General features: G+C 36.4%; 4 protein-coding genes and 1 long non-coding RNA gene across 8 annotated transcripts; 2 read left to right on the top strand and 3 right to left on the bottom strand.

The window, feature by feature from the left end:
• Window positions 1-2965: 2965 nt before the first annotated feature.
• On the bottom strand, window positions 2966-4403 carry LOC116163023 (ras-related protein Rab-39B). Its single transcript, XM_031476844.1, has 2 exons — window positions 4170-4403; window positions 2966-4118 (listed from the first exon to the last, which is right to left on the bottom strand). The coding sequence occupies exons 1-2, from the start codon at window positions 4275-4277 to the stop codon at window positions 3570-3572; spliced, it is 657 nt and encodes a 218-aa protein (XP_031332704.1). The 5' UTR covers window positions 4278-4403; the 3' UTR covers window positions 2966-3569.
• Window positions 4404-4455: 52 nt separating this feature from the next.
• LOC116163021 (solute carrier family 35 member F1-like) lies at window positions 4456-8709 on the top strand. Of its 2 annotated transcripts, XM_031476841.1 has the most exons (7): window positions 4456-4593; window positions 4646-4949; window positions 5003-5156; window positions 6567-6723; window positions 7898-8102; window positions 8161-8291; window positions 8399-8709. In XM_031476841.1, exons 1-7 carry the CDS (start codon window positions 4532-4534, stop codon window positions 8586-8588), a joined length of 1203 nt encoding a protein of 400 aa, XP_031332701.1. In that variant the 5' UTR covers window positions 4456-4531; the 3' UTR covers window positions 8589-8709. The 2 variants fall into 2 exon arrangements, with proteins under 2 accessions (XP_031332701.1, XP_031332702.1); XM_031476842.1 differs by lacking the exon at window positions 8161-8291 and having other exon boundaries at window positions 8399-8680.
• A 4115-nt stretch (window positions 8710-12824) lies between these two features.
• On the bottom strand, window positions 12825-14056 carry LOC116163024. 3 transcript variants are annotated; one of them, XM_031476846.1, is made up of 3 exons: window positions 13911-14056; window positions 13261-13690; window positions 12825-13212 (listed from the first exon to the last, which is right to left on the bottom strand). In XM_031476846.1, the coding sequence occupies exons 2-3, from the start codon at window positions 13501-13503 to the stop codon at window positions 12835-12837; spliced, it is 621 nt and encodes a 206-aa protein (XP_031332706.1). In that variant the 5' UTR covers window positions 13504-13690; window positions 13911-14056; the 3' UTR covers window positions 12825-12834. The 3 variants fall into 3 exon arrangements, with proteins under 3 accessions (XP_031332706.1, XP_031332707.1, XP_031332705.1); XM_031476847.1 differs by having other exon boundaries at window positions 13920-13989; XM_031476845.1 differs by having other exon boundaries at window positions 13261-14056.
• Window positions 14057-14353: 297 nt separating this feature from the next.
• On the bottom strand, window positions 14354-15065 carry LOC116163025. Its single transcript, XR_004143662.1, has 3 exons — window positions 14951-15065; window positions 14635-14866; window positions 14354-14583 (listed from the first exon to the last, which is right to left on the bottom strand). It is a non-coding gene; the product is annotated as an uncharacterized LOC116163025 (long non-coding RNA).
• A 117-nt stretch (window positions 15066-15182) lies between these two features.
• On the top strand, window positions 15183-16413 carry LOC116163022 (aminoacyl tRNA synthase complex-interacting multifunctional protein 1-like). Its single transcript, XM_031476843.1, has 3 exons — window positions 15183-15401; window positions 15457-15963; window positions 16011-16413. The coding sequence occupies exons 1-3, from the start codon at window positions 15273-15275 to the stop codon at window positions 16296-16298; spliced, it is 924 nt and encodes a 307-aa protein (XP_031332703.1). The 5' UTR covers window positions 15183-15272; the 3' UTR covers window positions 16299-16413.
• Window positions 16414-18218: the final 1805 nt, after the last annotated feature.

The raw sequence follows: 18218 nt of genomic DNA, 5'->3' as shown, positions 1-18218 counted from the left end.
CAAATCGTCAAATTTTGCTTTTTCTGACATGTCTCAAAGAAAGGAACCGTTTCCGATCAACTACTGCCCTTCTATCTGTCCTCTTATCAAAGTACGGGATGGAGGGGGAGTGGAACTAGTTTTATACTTCATGGTACTCTAAGATCGGATTGTCGGAAGAGGGTACAAAGGGCGATTGAGACGTCTGCAAGAAATATATCCACTGATGATGTCAAAACAAAAGCTATTTCGGTTTAAAAAAATGCACAAGTTTACGACCAATAGAAATGCAGCATCACGGGTTCACGACGCATAATTTATGAAAATCAAAGTTTCCATAACAATGACAGATCTAATATTTATTAGTTTTGACAGCTGCTGGGCTGGGTGATTCGTTTTCTTGGTGAATTAATCCAAAGAGTATACTTTGATTAATCATAGGATTCCAATCATATATTTCTCTTATATTAATATATGATTCCAATCTGCGATCATCTTGAATAAATTTGACAGTGACACTCCGCTGGAACGTGTTACCATGACTGCGCATGCTTTGAGGTCGCTGACTTCGTTACCTGCACACAATAAAACCCATCGCCTCATAGGCGTAGAGAAAATAGTGTATGAAACTCGCATTTAATGGCTATGAAGACATATTCGTTACGAAACTCCCCAAGGCTCGTTTCGTAATTCTCGGCGCTATGGCATTGAGCCGAAAAACATTAGAACACAAGCGTCACCTTACAAAGCAGAGATTAAGTCGCAGGTAGCACAATAAAAAAGGTATACTTAACTAAATTAAACCAATGTTATTTTAATTATTTTATCTGTGTATGCGCCCTAACGTCTAGTCCTAGCCTAGGACATTATGTTTCACTTTACCGTCAATGCCAATTAATTGTCAAAAATCGACCATGATCCCAACAAGCGTAAGTTATATCCTTTATTCATTGGTTATATCATTGGCCCGTATGAATAAAAGTAAGCAAATGCTTATACTTGCAAAATTCAAAGTCAATACTCGTAACTGCCCCTTCATACACTTACGAGTATATTTACTTTGAATTTTGCAAGTATTAAGCATTTGCTTACTTTTATTCATACGGCCCATTGTATAGTGTAACCACGAACTTATAAATTAAGATGGACTGCTGATCAAACAGTTGCATAGCAGAGACTTGCTATAACACAAGTCTCTGTTGCATAGAGGTAGAAATGGCCCTAGTATGGATGGGCGCCGCCATGATGTACACATTTTAGTTATTTTCTAGGGGAATTTTCCTAGTGCTCAAGTTTTGAGACTATTGCAGCCTTGGAAAATGACATGTGTCACAGTAATTTATTTAGAAAACGTGAGGTTAATGCTTGCTTATTAGTTGATTTGAATTTCGCGCCAAGTGAGTGCACATCATGGCGGTCCCCCACCGTTCCCCGGCGTTATTTGTTAATTCTCTTATATACATGGTTAATTCAGCATTAGCAGTCCATCTCAATTTATAAGTTCGTGTATGTAACCCTCCTTCCTTAGTCTTTTATTTCAATGGTAAGGATAGATAAAGTGATTACTTTAACCGTAAGGGTAATAACGTCACAGATGAGTGTGCATTCTGATGACATCTGTCAATCTTTTTCAAATGCACGATATGAAATGACGTCCTGAACATATATATGACAATTCTGTTTCTATAGCAACGATCGCGACGGCAGAACCTAAGCTTGCTTTTTGACGTCGCTAAATTAAATTCAGAATAGCCAGGGTCAACATTTTTTTTATTGTACCTAACTGAAATCGAGAGATTTTGTTATTAAAAAACGATTAGAAAAGAATTGGGTGCAAAATATTGATATTTACGTCCGCTGTAAGCACATTAAAATCAAAGGGTCGGCGCGAAACAAGGAGTTGCTTTCGAGTCGCCTTTGGAAGTTCAAGTTAAATACAGTTTCCCATGTAAACAAAAATTTCAAAGGTGACTCGACAGCAACTCATTTTTGATCGTATAGTATAGGAATGTTTCTGGCTACTGACGTCACGCGGGGTAGTCTCGCGCACAGGTACCTTTACTTGCTTCGCGCCGACTCTTGATTTTAAAGTGCTTACAGCGGACGTAAATATCAATATATTTTGCACCCAATTCTTTTCTGACCTTATTTTAACAAAATCTCACGATTTCTGTTAAAATAAAACATACCAAAAATGTCGAACCTCCCTATTGTCAGAAGCTTTAGATTTATAGGTCTTTTGCTATAAAATAAAGTTTTGATGTTTATTATACACGACGATAAAAGTAAACTAACCATCCCGTGAAAGTTAAAATCACTCATCTTTCGCTCAATGGTTAAAATATCCCCTTATATATCGTCTTGTACAATAAATAACAAAATAATTCCCCTGTCACAGAGGATAACTGTACGGGAAGTCAAGCTGTTTATCTATATGGTCATGATAATACATTTCCTCTTTATACCGTAACATAGAACGTTAACCTTTTGTGCATTTAAATTGATGACACTATTTACTGTTATTGACTATAATGAAATTTCAGTTCTTAAACCCACTACATTTCCTTATGACCCATGTAAATCTTATTTCTGGTTTCAATAGGTAAATAGCTTGATTACACATTACCACCCATCATGCATGACATTCCTGTGTAAAAGAGAAACAAGATACATAACAAACAAATAATATATTTAATATGTTTACATAACAGTCTCCTGTTTCATACAAATAAATAGTCTCACTATTACAGGTAATGACTAATAATATATGGCTATTCACAAAGGTGTATAATGAAGAGGTTTCCTCGGTACTCATACCCAATTAAATCTCGCTTATTCAATAATTCCTCTTCATCTTCATAACTTTAGCCATAGACAAATTTGAATTTCATAACATTTTTATACTGAATTTGATGAAAGTAAAGCCACTACAATAAATTGAAAGATGATTATTACATTCAAATGCATAGGTATCAACAACGCTATGTGAAACAGAAATGTGTGTATTGTGAGCGATTATGGAAACAATGAATTAGTTTTGAGTACAAACATATAGTGCTCGAGTAGATGCGATTACGCAAAAGCCTTCAAATTGAGCTGCTAAGTGTCTTCAAGTATATTTTAATTTGATGCGAACATAGTACATTTTTAAGAAAAACATCAGTAAATGATATCATATCAAAATTGCATGCTTTAACGACAAAATTGGGATAATTGACAAAATTTATTCGTTAAGTTATTTATCACAGTACAGACGCGTAATACTAATTGTAATTAAAAAAACATAGCTATCGTGCATTAAACCACAATGTCTATATACTTGTACTCTTTTTGTAAAATTTTGATTTCAGATGGAAAATGGTTTATTGTGCTTGGCAATTTTTCTCTAAAATAACAACTGATTTTGCAGACTTCACAGAATAAGTTAGTGTCATACATATATTACTTTATAATTAACAAAAAATATCAATATTCATACAACCTAATATTTTACGAGTGATACATACACAATAATTACTATAGCAAGGTTTGTACCAAATACAATAACTTTGACCACATGATCAGATACAAGACAACATAACCTTATATGATTAGCAACACGAGGACTTGGCAGGTTCCGCTTCTATTAAATTAAAATCCATACCGTTAGGTCTAGTAAAACCAGTTTTGATGCCGTCCCAACCGTCTTCAACTTTGTATTCTCCAGATTGTATTCGATTATAAACCTCTTGTGTAACAGATCTAAAGGCCTCTTCGACATTGGTGCCTTTTCTTGCTGAAGTTTCTATGTGATGTAATCCGTTTTGATCGGCAAATGCTTTGGCTTCCTCTTTTGAGACTTCCCGATGACCCCCATTGCTTACGAGATCTAATTTACAACCTACGAGAGCAAAGATGGGACGATGCGGTTCAATGTGTCTCTTAGCCTCCGCCATCCACAAGGGGATGTGTTCGAAGCTCGCTCGATTACATATGTCGTACACCAACAAAGCGCCCACCGAATTTCTGTAGTAGGATTTAGTTATCGATCGAAATCGTTCTTGCCCGGCAGTATCCCACAATTGTAATTTAACACGAGTTCCATCCTTTACCTCAATTAACCTAGCAAAGAAGTCAACACCGACAGTGGGATCAGACAGCTAAAACAGAGGGGGGAAATTAGTGGGCTGCCTTTGTTTTGTTGACATTACCTCTGCAAATTTGCCATCCGTAAAGTATTTGAGCAGAGAACTTTTTCCTACAGTACTGTCGCCTATTAAAATTAGACGGAATTGGTAATCGAATATAGGCTCTACCATTTTAAACCCTCATTCCGTAAGAGAAATTATTCCTATTATAACAATTCTTTAAAAACGAAATCAACACTCGACACTGAAAAAATTGACAATTACGACATTGGCGGAGTGTGAAGGGAGGGAGATATCATGTGTTTATCTGCTTGTCGGTAATGTAGGCAATGTTTAAACCCATACAACTTGTCCGGGAAATTTTAAATATTTAGGGGTGGTTTGATGCTGCCCCGCCCTTCTATTTATACGATACAATTTTTGTGATGGGTAATGATTTGGGTTTGTGCGATAAAATAGGCAATAAACTTTCAGAATTAGGAAAATGGTAAGTCAGTTCCCATTTATAATTTTTAATTTACTTTACCCTACACTTTCAGGAAAGTATGGCAGAATGTAATTTTAGGTCAAGTCTTAGCTTTGCTACTGTGTGCAATAAATACACTATCTCATCTCATTAATTCAAGTGCCATGTTGGTCTTACCTACTGGCCAAAGTTTCCCTCATTACATGCTTCTGTTTGTCATTTATACTAGCTGGCTTGCATTTCGTAAAGGTGATCGAGGCTTGATATCAATATTAAAAGCACGAGGATGGCGATACATACTGCTTTGCTTAATAGATGTGCAGGCAAATACCCTTATGAATACGGCTCACCAGTTCACCACCTTATCAAGTATACAGGTTGGAGAAAAAGATTTATTACTGCATCTATAAATAAAATATATACCTTTCAGTTACTCGGGTGCGTAGCAATACCTGTAGCATTGGCACTAAGCTGCTTAGTGCTTGGTGTTCGTTATCGCATGGTGCACATATTGGCTATATCTGTTTGCCTTATGGGAATTGGCTGCCTTGTTTGGGCTAATACAACTGATACATCATTTACCGGTACTTTATTCGTACTCTCTCTCCCATTGAATCTAAATAGGGGAATTTCTGGTGTGCTGTTATACAATTCATTCACCATAAAGCAGTTGTTCATAGCCCACTAACCCAATCTTATACAGGATGTAATAAATAAGAAAACCCACTAAGCAAAGTTAGGTACAGTACGTTTTTAAATGGAATTGTAAGTTATGAGTTTAATAACAGCAAAGTAGGTGTCAGTTTGTGGTACCTACTAGTTAGATCTGCGCCCCGTTTAAATTACATTTGCAAAATCGACTTCTCAAGTTTTACACAGTTTTTTTTTTAAACTTATACAATCAAAATTGAAAAATTATTGTATGCAATAATGAAGTTTGACACATAGCAATCTAGATACGAGTATGTTTCAATTTAAAATGTCATTATTAAGATTAACGCAGAAATTATTTTTTACTTTCCTCATTAGAAAGGCAAATCACGTTTCCTTCACACTTTTTAGAATCGAAAATAGTTGTTTCTAAAGTAGTTTCAGAAGAACAATCATACACTGCCGACAATGTTAATTTTGAGAATTGAACATCTTTTGTTTCATCATGGCACACTTAGGTTCAGAAAACAACGTTTTTTTTCGACTTGGTTTTTCCTAGGGTTTTTCTCTGAAATTTTTTTATGGAATGTGTAAGTTTGTTTATGTCAGTGGAAAATTTGTAGTTTTGGCTACCCAAAAGGTATAATTTGTTTAGGGGGGTGCCATTTCAAATTTTTAAAAAATGTGCCATTTGGCGAAAATCAATCAAAAATTTTATTTTCTCGATAAAGTACCTAAAAAAATTATGAGACTGTGAAAGAGGTGTTAATTAAAGTTAGGGGTATTTCTGGTTGTGTGTAACTTGCATAGAAAACCTAACCTTAGGTTCTATGGGAACTTATAGGTGACCGACGCGCACATGGCAAGTCTAACCACGTACGTACTATTGGTTGCATATCCATAACAAGTTTCACAAAAAAGTGGCACAAGTTTGCGAAAAGCACAAGTCTATGTTTAAAAACAGCTGACATATATACAGTACGGTCTCAACCAAAATAGGGCACATGGTACATACGCAGACTAAAAAAACGTAAAACAAATACCTACTGTGCATGTCCAGACCCTGCACATACTTTATTTGTGAACCAATCCTTTTGAAATTTTAGGGTGGGATTCTTCTTATCTTTGAAACGAAAATGAGTTTCGAAGTTTTTTGTTGGGACATTTAAAAACAAAATTTAAAAGTTTTGACCGTTAGAATTAAAGTAGGCACTAATCAGTAAAAACACGGAAGAGGTAGGCCATCAGAAGTTCCCCTGTCGGCACGTTGCTAAATCACCTGTTATTGTACTAGGTACCTATACATACGTACAACCTATGTGCTATATAATTATGTTTTTTAGGTAAAAATCAATTAGTGGGAGATATGTTGTGTTTAGGAGGAGCAGTTTTATTTGCAATTGTTACAGTTTTACAAGAATTAGCAGTAAAGAAAACTGACGTTGTGGAATTTTTAGGATTGTTGGGACTATTTGGGAGCATTGTCAGCGGATTACAAATGTAAGTACATAAATAATGGGCGATCAAAAATGAGTGGCGGTCGAGTCGCCATTATGGAAGTTCAAGTTAAGTATGATTTCCCATGTAAACAAAAATTTGAAAGGTGACTCGACCGCAACTCATTTTCGATCGCATAGTATAACGGGCGTTCAATAATTGTTATGGTCAGATCGCCTGTGTTTGTCAGTTTTGTCACAAAAAAACGTGTTTAACCGATCTATCTTAATTTGTTCATATAGAAATCAAAAACAAACGAAAATATCACTTATTTGTGGCTATGGGAAAGAAAGAATAATTTAATTTGCAGTCAGCTACCTCTGTGGCAATCTTGGGATAGTGAAAATTAATTTATTGATTTAGATCCAAAATGGATAGACACTAGCCGAAAGAGTAGAAATTCTTGTAATTTATGGTGCCATTTTCCCTAACTCAAAGTTGTCACAAAGGTAACTGACAGCAAATTAAATTCTTTCTTTCCCATAGCAACAAATAAGTGATATTTTCATTTGTTTTTGCTTTCTATCTGAACAAATTAAGATAGATCGATTAAATCAATTAAATAAAAAGTTTTCTAATTTTCTCGAAAACGAATTGACCGATTTCAAAAAATCACACTTCGAAATAAAGGACTTCAAAAGACCTTTCAAACAAGCTACCTATTACTCGATACCAATTGTCGTTTAATATTTCTAAGGGAATAATCCCTGGGGGGGTAGAGGGTGAAAAGAGATGAAGTAGTTTTTGGCTGGTTTCGGCGTTTTTTCCTTTAATCAGTGATAAATCCGTGTTGGGAAGTTTTGAAATGAACACCCTGTATATGAATGCCTCACTCTTGCTACTGTATGATGATGACAGCGTTTTCGTCGAAACGCATTCGGTTTATTAAATTAATTGTGATTTTTGCGGTTTGTTTCAAATGATAATTTGAGCATCTGTACTATAGACTTTCTATAGGAAACTTATGGTGGGTTTATACAATCATTATCATTAGTTGACTATTAATAGATCATTAAGAAATAGCCAATAGAATCAAAGGTTTATTGTGCATCGCTAACCAACGAAACCATATACCTATATATTGGCTATTTCTTAATGATTTATTGATAGTGAATGATAATGGTTGTGTAAACCCACCATTAATGTTAAGTTTATCATTTCATGTTTATTTTTTAAGGGTAATTTTGGAAAAACAAGAATTACTAACCGATTCGTGGAAACAATATATAAATATTTTGACAACATTTTCTATTTCACAATTCGTATTTTGCATTTTATCATGCATATTCTTACAAAATATGGGAACCACTGCCTTACATTTATCACTACTTTCTGGAAACTTCTATACACTGGTGACTGGTACCGTACTTTTAAACTACAAGGTAAGTACAAATTGTGTGTTAAGGTTTACAAAAATAATCATGATGTATTGTTCTGTAGTGCCACGCGCTTTATTTCTTATCCTATTTACTAACAATGATTGGTGTTTATATTTACGTAATCAAGCCGACACCGTTTGCTGCTCAGTACTTGCCTTCCGATTCTCAAAGAACTCGAAATATTTCCAGCAGGTATAAGAACCGTAGATAGTAAGACCTCAAGTACCTCAAGCTGTAGCAGAACTGTTTTCTTTTTTCTATAGCCTGCAATTTCAAAATTATTTCCCTATACATTTTAGGCCAGAGTGTCAAATCAGAGAACATCATATGTCCCTGAGTCCAGATCACAATGGTCATATGCTTTCCACGTTTGGGACAATCAACAGTATGGATACGTTACCGATTACCATAAGCACAAATACCACCTTTACATCTTTTTATGGTAGTCACGATGTTCTCAACAATAAATTGTCTACAAGTACCGCTTAGGATTAAATTAAACTTTTGTACATTGTAAATAGGTGCATGTATAGCGGCGTACTAGAAGTTTGTATACTTAATTATTTATTACTGTTTTTACTAAAGGTATTATTAAATTATTGCAACCGTCCGGACGGATTTTCTTGAATTAGAATTTATATTCTGTAGTACCCTCCTCCTCCCCGGGTCCCACATAACTTTATTTCTGACCTTCGATCAGAACTATAATACCCTAAGAATAAAAACAAGTGTAAATTGTGCACAGGTCTTGTACAGATAAAGCACATTTTTTTAAACCGAAATAGCTTTTGTTTTGACATCACCAATGAATATATTTCTTGCAGACGTCTCAATCGCCCTTTGTGAGTACCCTCTTCCGACAATCCGTTCTAGATGTACTATGCGATCAAAAATGAGCTGTTGTCGAGTCACCTTTGGAATTTTTGTTTACATGGAAAATCGTACTTAACTTGAACTTCCCAAGGGCGACTCGACAGCATCTCATTTTTGATCGCCCGTTATAAGGGAATATACCCGATCACGATATGGAGGTCGAGGAGGAGGGCTATGGTTGGTAGAAATTAGTTGAGTTCCTTTTGTTGAGACCTTTCATTAGAATACCTACCATGAAGGAAAAAACTAGTTCCACTCTCCCCCCTCCACCCCGTACTTTGAGAAGAGGAAAAGGAATAATTTTTATTTGTTACGACACTGGCAGGTGTGCCTTGGTGACAAATTGTCACAGTTTTATTGAAAGTATTACCTGTCCTCTCTCTTTCCTAGTCTAAGAATAATTCAGCATCTATAGATCTGCGTTGCGTTGAGTGGCGTCAGAGCCGTTGCGTCAGGTAAGTATGTTCCTGCCTAGGCCTGCTGGACTTTAGATGCGGCCGGTCAGCATTGCTTTGATTTCAGCAAAGCCATGCGGTGTAGAATTTGCAAGTGCATATGGGGATGTATCATTAGCTCATAGGAGATGAGCAACAAGACGTAAGACTTCCGTTGGGAGACGGTGGGTTGTGGTCTGCGATGATCCATAGCTCGGCGACAGGAGTGCACCTTTCAATAAAATGCTTGACGAGAGCATGTCGTCTAGAACGTCCTCAGTGAAAGTTGGATATAAGTCGCTCGTGGCGTTTCGGTGTTTCTTGGTGGTGGTTTCCAGGTGGTCTATCCCATCACCGACGACGGAAGCTGCGGATGGCGCCTGGGTGCATTTCGTGGGGAGCGGTGCGCCGATGGAATCGTTCCGGTGGTGGCGGTAGACGTTGCTGGTGGTTTGTTTTTCCACGGTAGGGACACTTCGTGTAGTTTATATATGGAGACAGCACCGTATAAAGATTCATGGCAATTATACTGATGTTTCCCAAGTCCAAACGGCTATTCTCAGCCTTTTGCTTGGGGTATGGAAGACTTTCCCAAACTTAAGAGTACCTAATTATATACCTACTCTTTGTCCAAACTTAAGAGTTTTTCGGACCTGCTGTTAGGGTAGTAATCCAATATTTTAACACTGTCCCTTTCAACATGAAATAGTTTAACCCAGAGACTTGCTATAACTAGACTGCGCTTAACGTATCTAAGGTGTTGTCGACACAGTATGCAACACACAATGCACCGCGGGGCAAAAATCGCTGAGATGATATGCAATATAATGAAATAAGCTGTTATTTTAGATGTTCCGTTCATTAATCATTCTCGTGATTAGCTCGAATTAGTGAACAGATAAATTTCTTTTGCGAATAAACCAATGAACTTAGGTTAACTCGTGCGTATCAACATGTACTCTGTCGATAAAATTTTAAATAATATGCAGATTTTCAACGGATAAAAGTTTAAAGGGCCAATGGATTAGATTCGAAGAGAAAAATTTACTCCCACCATAGTGCATTTGCGGGGAATGAAGCCGATTTTAGAAAGGTACCGACGAAGGTGTTAAACAATAATGCAATACCGAGCGTTTTCGACTTTCCCATTCACTTAAAATAACGTAGAACTATTATTCGACATCCTTTACCAGCAAGATAACGGCAGTACCTATTTGCCTATTAGGTATAGACGTAACTAAGTACTTACTGGTACTAAGTATATTTCAGGTTTTGTTACAAGAAAAATAGCTAAGTCTGTTAAATGTTCCATATGTGCATTCGAGAGTCATTCAAAGCTTTTAACTAGAAAAAATCGTGGAGGATTGTTGCACGTATCAAGCGATGCATTAAAAATTTGCCAAATTGCTGAAAATGTGTTCAGGTTTTTCATTCAATCCACACCACACCGCGTTGTAAACAAAATGGTTATCAGCAGTCTAAGAAAAATAAATAACAGTTACAGCCCATTTGGGTTTTTGGATAGGCATATATTGAATCAAAATCCGCTAAATAATCATATCTTACTACTTACATCTTTAGTTTTAAGAGTATATTTTCCCATACGTGTTCACCACCAAAATACACATATAAATCAAATTAGGACTAGAGTAAGGCAGTTATATACCAATTTAGTTCAAATAAAATACCAATAAATTCGATTAAAACAGTTAACAGCTATATGTTATCTTTTTTTGCTACTAAAATTTAGAATAAACATGGCTAAAGCAAGCTGCAGAACGTACATACGTCTGCCCCGCGATGAACAGTTGGTTGCCTATCCTATCTTGACAACAGGCGTTTGTAGTAAAATCTACGTTACGCGCGGTCTAGTTATAACAAGTCTCTGGTTTAACCATAGACTAAATATACATTGGTCCATGGTCCAAGTAAATGGAGAAGTGCAGTGAAGGTTGGACGTAGTAGTAGCGAGCTTTCATTTCTCTCACATATTCTATGAAGGAAAGGTTCTTGTCAATTACGTAGAAAAATACTTGTCCAATCTACCTACTCTTTACAGACGCGTAAGGTCGGAGCAACCGAGCACCCTTTATATTATCGGTACATTTTTGGATTGCGGTGTGTCCTCAGACAAAACCAATGAATGGAAGGAGCATTAATCAAGTTGTATACCAGAGAGAGAGTGCGACGGAAGTCGGCCATTTGCAAAAGCCACTTATGAGTCATTTTTGTTGTGGCTGTTGCAGTGACATAAAAAGAATGGTTAGATTGTTTTCGTGTAATAGTTATTTACATATGAGTATGGTAAATCAAGGTTTACGTTAACGAGTGAGATGTGAGAGGAATTTCGAAACGAGTAACGTACGTAAACTGATTTGACATACAAATAATGTAAAACATTTTTTTCACTACTAGCGTCTGATGACATGATTATTAACCTTTTTTCCACTTGTAAAGTAGGCTTTCTCGACATTTGTTCAAAGTGGTTAATAATTTTTTATTATTAACTAGTAGTCAATAATGAGAACTGTCACGCTGTCACTTTTAGAAAACACAACCCGAAATTTCGCTCAATGAACGTTTAGACAAGTTCTCTAAAACGAATAATTGCCACCATTCGCAATTTCCAGAGAAATTACATACCTAAAATTATCACATTTTGAAAAAATTCGAACGAAATTACTCTTTGAAAAATCTCAATGACAGAACAAAATACGGCCTGTTTGACTTGTACTTCCACGTACTTGATTGACATGTTAAATTAAGAAACAAACAATTCTGTCCAACCGTTAACTCTCTTATCAATATAATATGTTAATTTAGAGGATTTCAAGTGCTAGTAGTGAAAAAAATAGTATATATACCACGGTAGAGAAGTCTATTATTGCCTTCGCACCTTACACCCCTCGGCGCAAGCGCCTCGAGATGTAATCTTGGTGCTCAGGCAATAATAGTGGACTTCTCTACCTTGATATATAATGTACTATTATTTCATACTGCTCTATTTCTATTAAAATACCATTTTGATTAGAATGTTGTAGGTACACGTTAAAATAAAAGCAAAAGTCGATCACTTGATTTGTTTGATCTGACAGTGGTTGGACAAATATCAATGCATACGTTTAGATGGATGTCAGTTGCGGTTGCTAGGCAAAATTTCCAGTCTGGTAAAAATTTTCAGTCTGGTAAAATACGATTTACCAGACTCAAATCAGTCTGGGAAAGCGGCGATTACTAGATAGTATGAAATAAAATTCTTTTTAGTCGATAGCCGGAAAAATGGCATATTATTGTTTTGTTTATGTCATCACAAGGCAGGTGATTTCCGTACTGTCCGGGAATCTTCATTCCCGTACAGTACGGGAAAATATCTATACTCTTGTGAGCATGAAAAAGTAAAAGAACAGTTATACACACAAATGCATAGTTTATTTTCTATTAATATGTACATTAATAGTACAATTATTGCAGTTTCCAATCAAATTTGATAGTCCAGTTGACTCTACTTCATAATTAATTGAACAATTCTTGTTTTGGAGATGGTGAACCCCTACTTGCTTAAATCTTTTACCATTATGGTATTTGAAGAAAAACCTATTGCACTCAAAATTGGATGGTCGAACGGTTGCATATTTACGGTATGCTCCTAAATAAGTGCCGTTTACTATAAACGACCGTGGTTTATTGGCTGTGTTGCATGGAATCTTCACCAATAGTTGTGAACCCAAATCCTCAATGTCCGCAAGCTTTAAGTTACATAACTCCTCTCGCCGACAGGGGCCATAAATTCCGAAAATTACCACAACCTAAAAAAATTAAGTTATAATCTTCAGGCCTTTTAATTAAAATCTTACTTTAGCCATGAGGTAAGTATCATTTGGAGCGTTGATCATAAATTCTCCGATTTGTTCGTTGGTGAAGACTTTCGACTGCTCTTTACTTGATCTATATTCCATAAAACGTTGATAAGCATTTTCATACTTTTCCCTCGATTTAGTTGGCAACAGACTTAGAGTAGCTTCATTGACTGCTTCCAAAACTTCATCAGGTGGTGTTACACAAAATAAATCTTCATCAAAATCACCGTCGATATCCATTTTATACTACTAACTAATATTATAAATTCACACATTCACACAAACGAAAAAATTTTCGATTTGTTTACTTCATGTCCATGGTAACGTTCAAACAATGCATGCTCGGAAAACAAACTTGATGTTTGCATCTTTTAATTATTGTAAATAAAAAAAAGGCGCCGCCCGGGTTCGATCCGCGCACCTATCTCTACAAGCATAGACCAATGACATTATACCAAATGACAATTGGAGAAAATTAATTTAGTTTGAAATGGTATTTTTGGTGTTTAACTATTCGCTATCGACTAAAAAATAGTATGTATAACACGTAGGAAAAGTATATTCCTGGACTCTGATAGTTGTAAGCCTCGGCTAACGCCTCGGCTTACAATCACTATCATCGTCCAGGAATATGCAACTTTTCCTACTTGTCATACAATCTACTATTCTACGACTGTAAGGTAGGTACGCCACTGGAACAGGAAACAACTGTCCGCCATTTGCAAAAGCCATCCCGGTCCAGAGACATGGAGAGAGGAGATAGCGCATGAAACTGCGCGAAGTGACAAAACAAGGGGGCTGCCATTTTGACACCCATTGAAGCGCGAAATTTGAACAGGACTATAAAGGTTTACTGACGTAACCCAGAGACATCTAACGCAATCTTCATACACTACACTCTATTCGGCAGCAGCTCCGTAGGAAGAAACTAATATCTCAATCCAAATGAACAAAAGAAAATGCCAGTGACGTTGACGTTACAAAATAAACACTTAAACCTCGAAAAAAGCTCTCCTAAACACGAACACAATCTAAAATAACACCACTATAAACACAACATGACACAACGGGTGTAAAAATGGCAGCGCCCATGAGGTCGCACCCTTTCTTGGATGCGCACTCGTCGATCAGCGATCTCCTCTCTCCATGTCTCTGTCCCGGTCGCACGTATATTGTTGATATTCTCCTTCTGGTATTCTTTATTCATTGGACAAAACACAGAACTCCAAATTCTGTCTTCGCTGGCCCAGCCAGCCGGGTCTCAACTCACTTGCAGATGTGTTCCACACTGACTCCCTGTACTGCGCAAACGCAAGCGCGCTAAAATTTGAATTTGCTTTAACGTGCCACCGTTTGTTTTGTTTATAATACCAGTTCCTGCTGACCAAATGTCGCTGTATTTTCGGAAAGAATATGTTCTTCTTCTCGAATTAAAGCCTTCGGTCACTACTGTGAATTCCAGTTAAATACATTATAGCGCCAACTTGAAAGCAAACCTCTACTTTAGCTATCAGTCATGATCCTTGTAGTCTGGTTTACTGTGATTCGTTCAGCACCGAACTCTCTCTTTACCATAGGTCAATGTTGGTCTGTAACGTTATTGCTGTAAGTAAAAACTCTTTCTAATTAACTATTACCATTGAATAATAAATTCAGATTTATTATTCAATGCTATTACGGTACTTACCGAAGCAGTGTCCTAATATCGCCTTTGGCATATTCTATGACCATGCACTCCAAATGTAGATAACAACAAAATTCATTTTGATAACATGGCATTTTCATATACCTACTACATATAATAGGTAAGCAGGTAAGGTAAATTATCTTCAATTATAACGTTTGCAGGTTTACACTTGACAGCTGTACACAAATTCAAATTTTAGCGCGCTTGCGTTTGCGTAGTACAGGGAGTCAGTGTGGAACACATCTGCAAGTGTCTCAACTCCTCCTGCGTGACATTTTGTTAAATCTTCGAATCGTTAAACTTTTTGTGCCGTTGTGTGTTAATGTTACCGATTTTAGGACTTCAAAAGAATTTTTTTTATCTGCTAAACATGTCGGCAAAAGTTTCATTAGAAAACGTAAAACGACAGGCAAATGAAGCCCAAAAAACCATTACCCAATTAAAGGATGAGGTTAGTTTAATAAGGTATAGAGTATAATTAGATCATTGTGGAATATTCTATCTAGTTGCAGATAATCACGGAAGCATACAACACTTTAAGATGCCATCAATTGCGAGAAGAAAATAAAAAACTTTTATTGGCAGTAGAAGCTACGAAAAAAAATTTGGTGAATTTGGAAATTAAAAATGGTGTGAAGCAAGTGGGGATTGTCCTCAACAAATCCGCAAAGATCAGCGACACCTGTAAAGAGATACCCAAGCAGCAAGCTGCTGTTGCAGAGAAAAATGAAAAGAAAAGTGCAAGTAAGAAGAAGACCGAGCAGGTTGCAAAACCAAAGAATGACAATGCCAAAGATTCCGAAGAAATTATTGATGTTGGTCGTTTGGACTTGAGGATAGGCAAAATTGAGCATGTCAAGAAACATCCCGATGCAGACAGCTTGTACGTTTTAAAAATTAGCTGCGGTGAAGATCAGCCAAGGACTGTATGTTCAGGTCTCGTTAAATTTGTACCAATTGAACAGTTGGAGAATAAAAGCGTGATGCTGTTATGTAACTTAAAGCCTGCAAAGGTACTATGGTTGGGAGCTTATGTTTTTTTTAATCACTTGTATTGTAGATGCGTGGTGTCACATCAGAAGCTATGATCATGTGTGCATCGTGCTCAGAAGCAATCGAAGTTTTGTCTCCGCCACCTGGTTGTATCGCCGGCGAAGCGGTACATTGTGAAGGATATACTAGAAATCCAGACCTGATTATGAATCCTAAAAAGAAAATATTCGAAGCTATTGTGCCTGATTTAGCCACAAATGAGACTTTGGAAGCTTGTTACAAGGGTGCCCCTTTCTATGTTCCTGGCAAAGGAAAGTTTTTGTCACTCACTCTTAAAAATTGTCCTGTAAAGTAAACTGAAATGTAACTTATTAAGGGGAAATCATAATTGGAAAATTGTTTTGTTTTTGTTCTGTAAAACCATTTTTCCAGCATAATTATTAAAAGTCTATTTGGGCTGTGTGATTCAAGAGTAATGCAGTTTTGAAAGTCAACAGAATAATTTGAAATGTGATTGAAAAATAAGATTGTATTACGGCTAAGCAAAAGTTTAACTACCTAATCAAATGTTGCTACACATCTTCAAAGGAATAGTTCCCTAATGATTTATTTATGAACATTCAATCTGGCTCAAATGACGCCTTTAGGATTTAAAGCTTCTTTATGATATACTTTCAGGTATTTGCCTGTCAGTCTATATGGCCTTGTTAACTTGATAATTTAATACTCATAGCGGAAGATTTTTTAAGTAGTTTAGGTCTGTTGTTTGATGAGCGCAATATGCTAAAAACGAACGCCCATGAACATAGGCGCAACTAGACTTTAACTTTTGGGGGGGCTACAGCCCGGTGTACATTATAAAGCCCATTCCAAAAAACCATCCAATTTTTATCTCTTTTCCTTAGCATTCCCATTCTACTAAGTTGAACATTTTCTGAATTCTGAGCATCACATTCACTTTATTAAAGACATTACCAAATGTAAATTTATCAAATTATTTTATTATTATTATTTTGCGGTGCCTGTCCGTCCGTTAGCACGATATCTCGTAAACGAATGGACCGATTACGATGAAATTTTGCAGGTGGATTCTTTATCATATTTGTAGATCGAAGTTCGTGAATTGGCAATGTAGGCCAAAAAGTAAAGAAGTCCCTTTTGACATCTCCGTTAGTTATGAACCGAATTGCATAAAATTCATTATGAGCATGGCTTTAGTCATATAAGACGCAATTCCAAAAGTTGAGCCTAATCGATCAGCATTCCCAGTGCCCTCTTCGCATCTCGACCATTTATAAATCGAATTGCTAACTTTCTTATTTATGAAGGTATTTAAATGAAATTTGATACATAACCACTTGGAATAAAAGCAAATTTAACGCTAGTTTCAAAATTTGGTTTTCCACATGCTATAGGAATACCCAGAAGCTCGTTTTCTATATTTTTTTACACGTTTATTATTATAAAAAAATACAAGAAGTAAATTTGATTGATGTTACTACAGGCCAGGGTATTTTACTAGTTTTTTTTGCAAATTTATTAACAATTTGTTCGGAATCGACGGAAACGCTTCTTTCTATATATCAAAGAGAAATATTAGAGAAACGGTCTTGAGCCATTGTTGTTTTTAACCAGCTCATAAATTTTGCATAGCCGAAAATGACCTTTCACAGGTTGCTGAAGAAACTGGCAATATGATTGCTCTGTCCATTTAGCAGCTAAAGTGTAAAAAAAAAAACAGCAAGCATTTGATGTGATGTCGGGGATACAGTCGTCGGTCGGTCTCATTTGCACAACCGACAGATGACAACGTTTGCCGGTGTGGGTATGAGTTTTATTATAACAGGTAGTATTATGTAAATGTAATAACATTGTCAGTTCCAGCAGGCCTAGTGTTAACGAATCTGGGGAGGTAAAAGTGACCATTAGGAATGTATGTGACATTGTTAATTTTTTAATAAACAAATGTACATTTTCAAGCTTAACATATGAAGACAAATTATTGATGCGCCCCGTTCCCGATTTAGGTAAATCGTCAATTAACGTAAGTGGAAAATCAAACGGAGCCTTTAACAACACCTGGTATGAGAAATATGATTGGCTCACAGGAAGTGTAGAGTTAAAAATAGTATATTAAGTATGGAGAACGGTAAGGGATTTTTACCGTTCGAAGACAATTGTTTGGAGGAGGAGCGAAGCGACGACTCCAATTATTGTCTGAGAACGGTAACCCTTAACGTTCGACGTGCTTATAACATTTTTTGCGAGATCGAAA

Source organism: Photinus pyralis, unplaced genomic scaffold (assembly GCF_008802855.1).
Source record: "Photinus pyralis isolate 1611_PpyrPB1 unplaced genomic scaffold, Ppyr1.3 Ppyr1.4_LG2, whole genome shotgun sequence".
Taxonomy (NCBI): domain Eukaryota; kingdom Metazoa; phylum Arthropoda; class Insecta; order Coleoptera; family Lampyridae; genus Photinus; species Photinus pyralis.
Note: the sequence above shows the minus strand (reverse complement) of the source record. Positions and strands in the feature narration are given on the sequence as shown.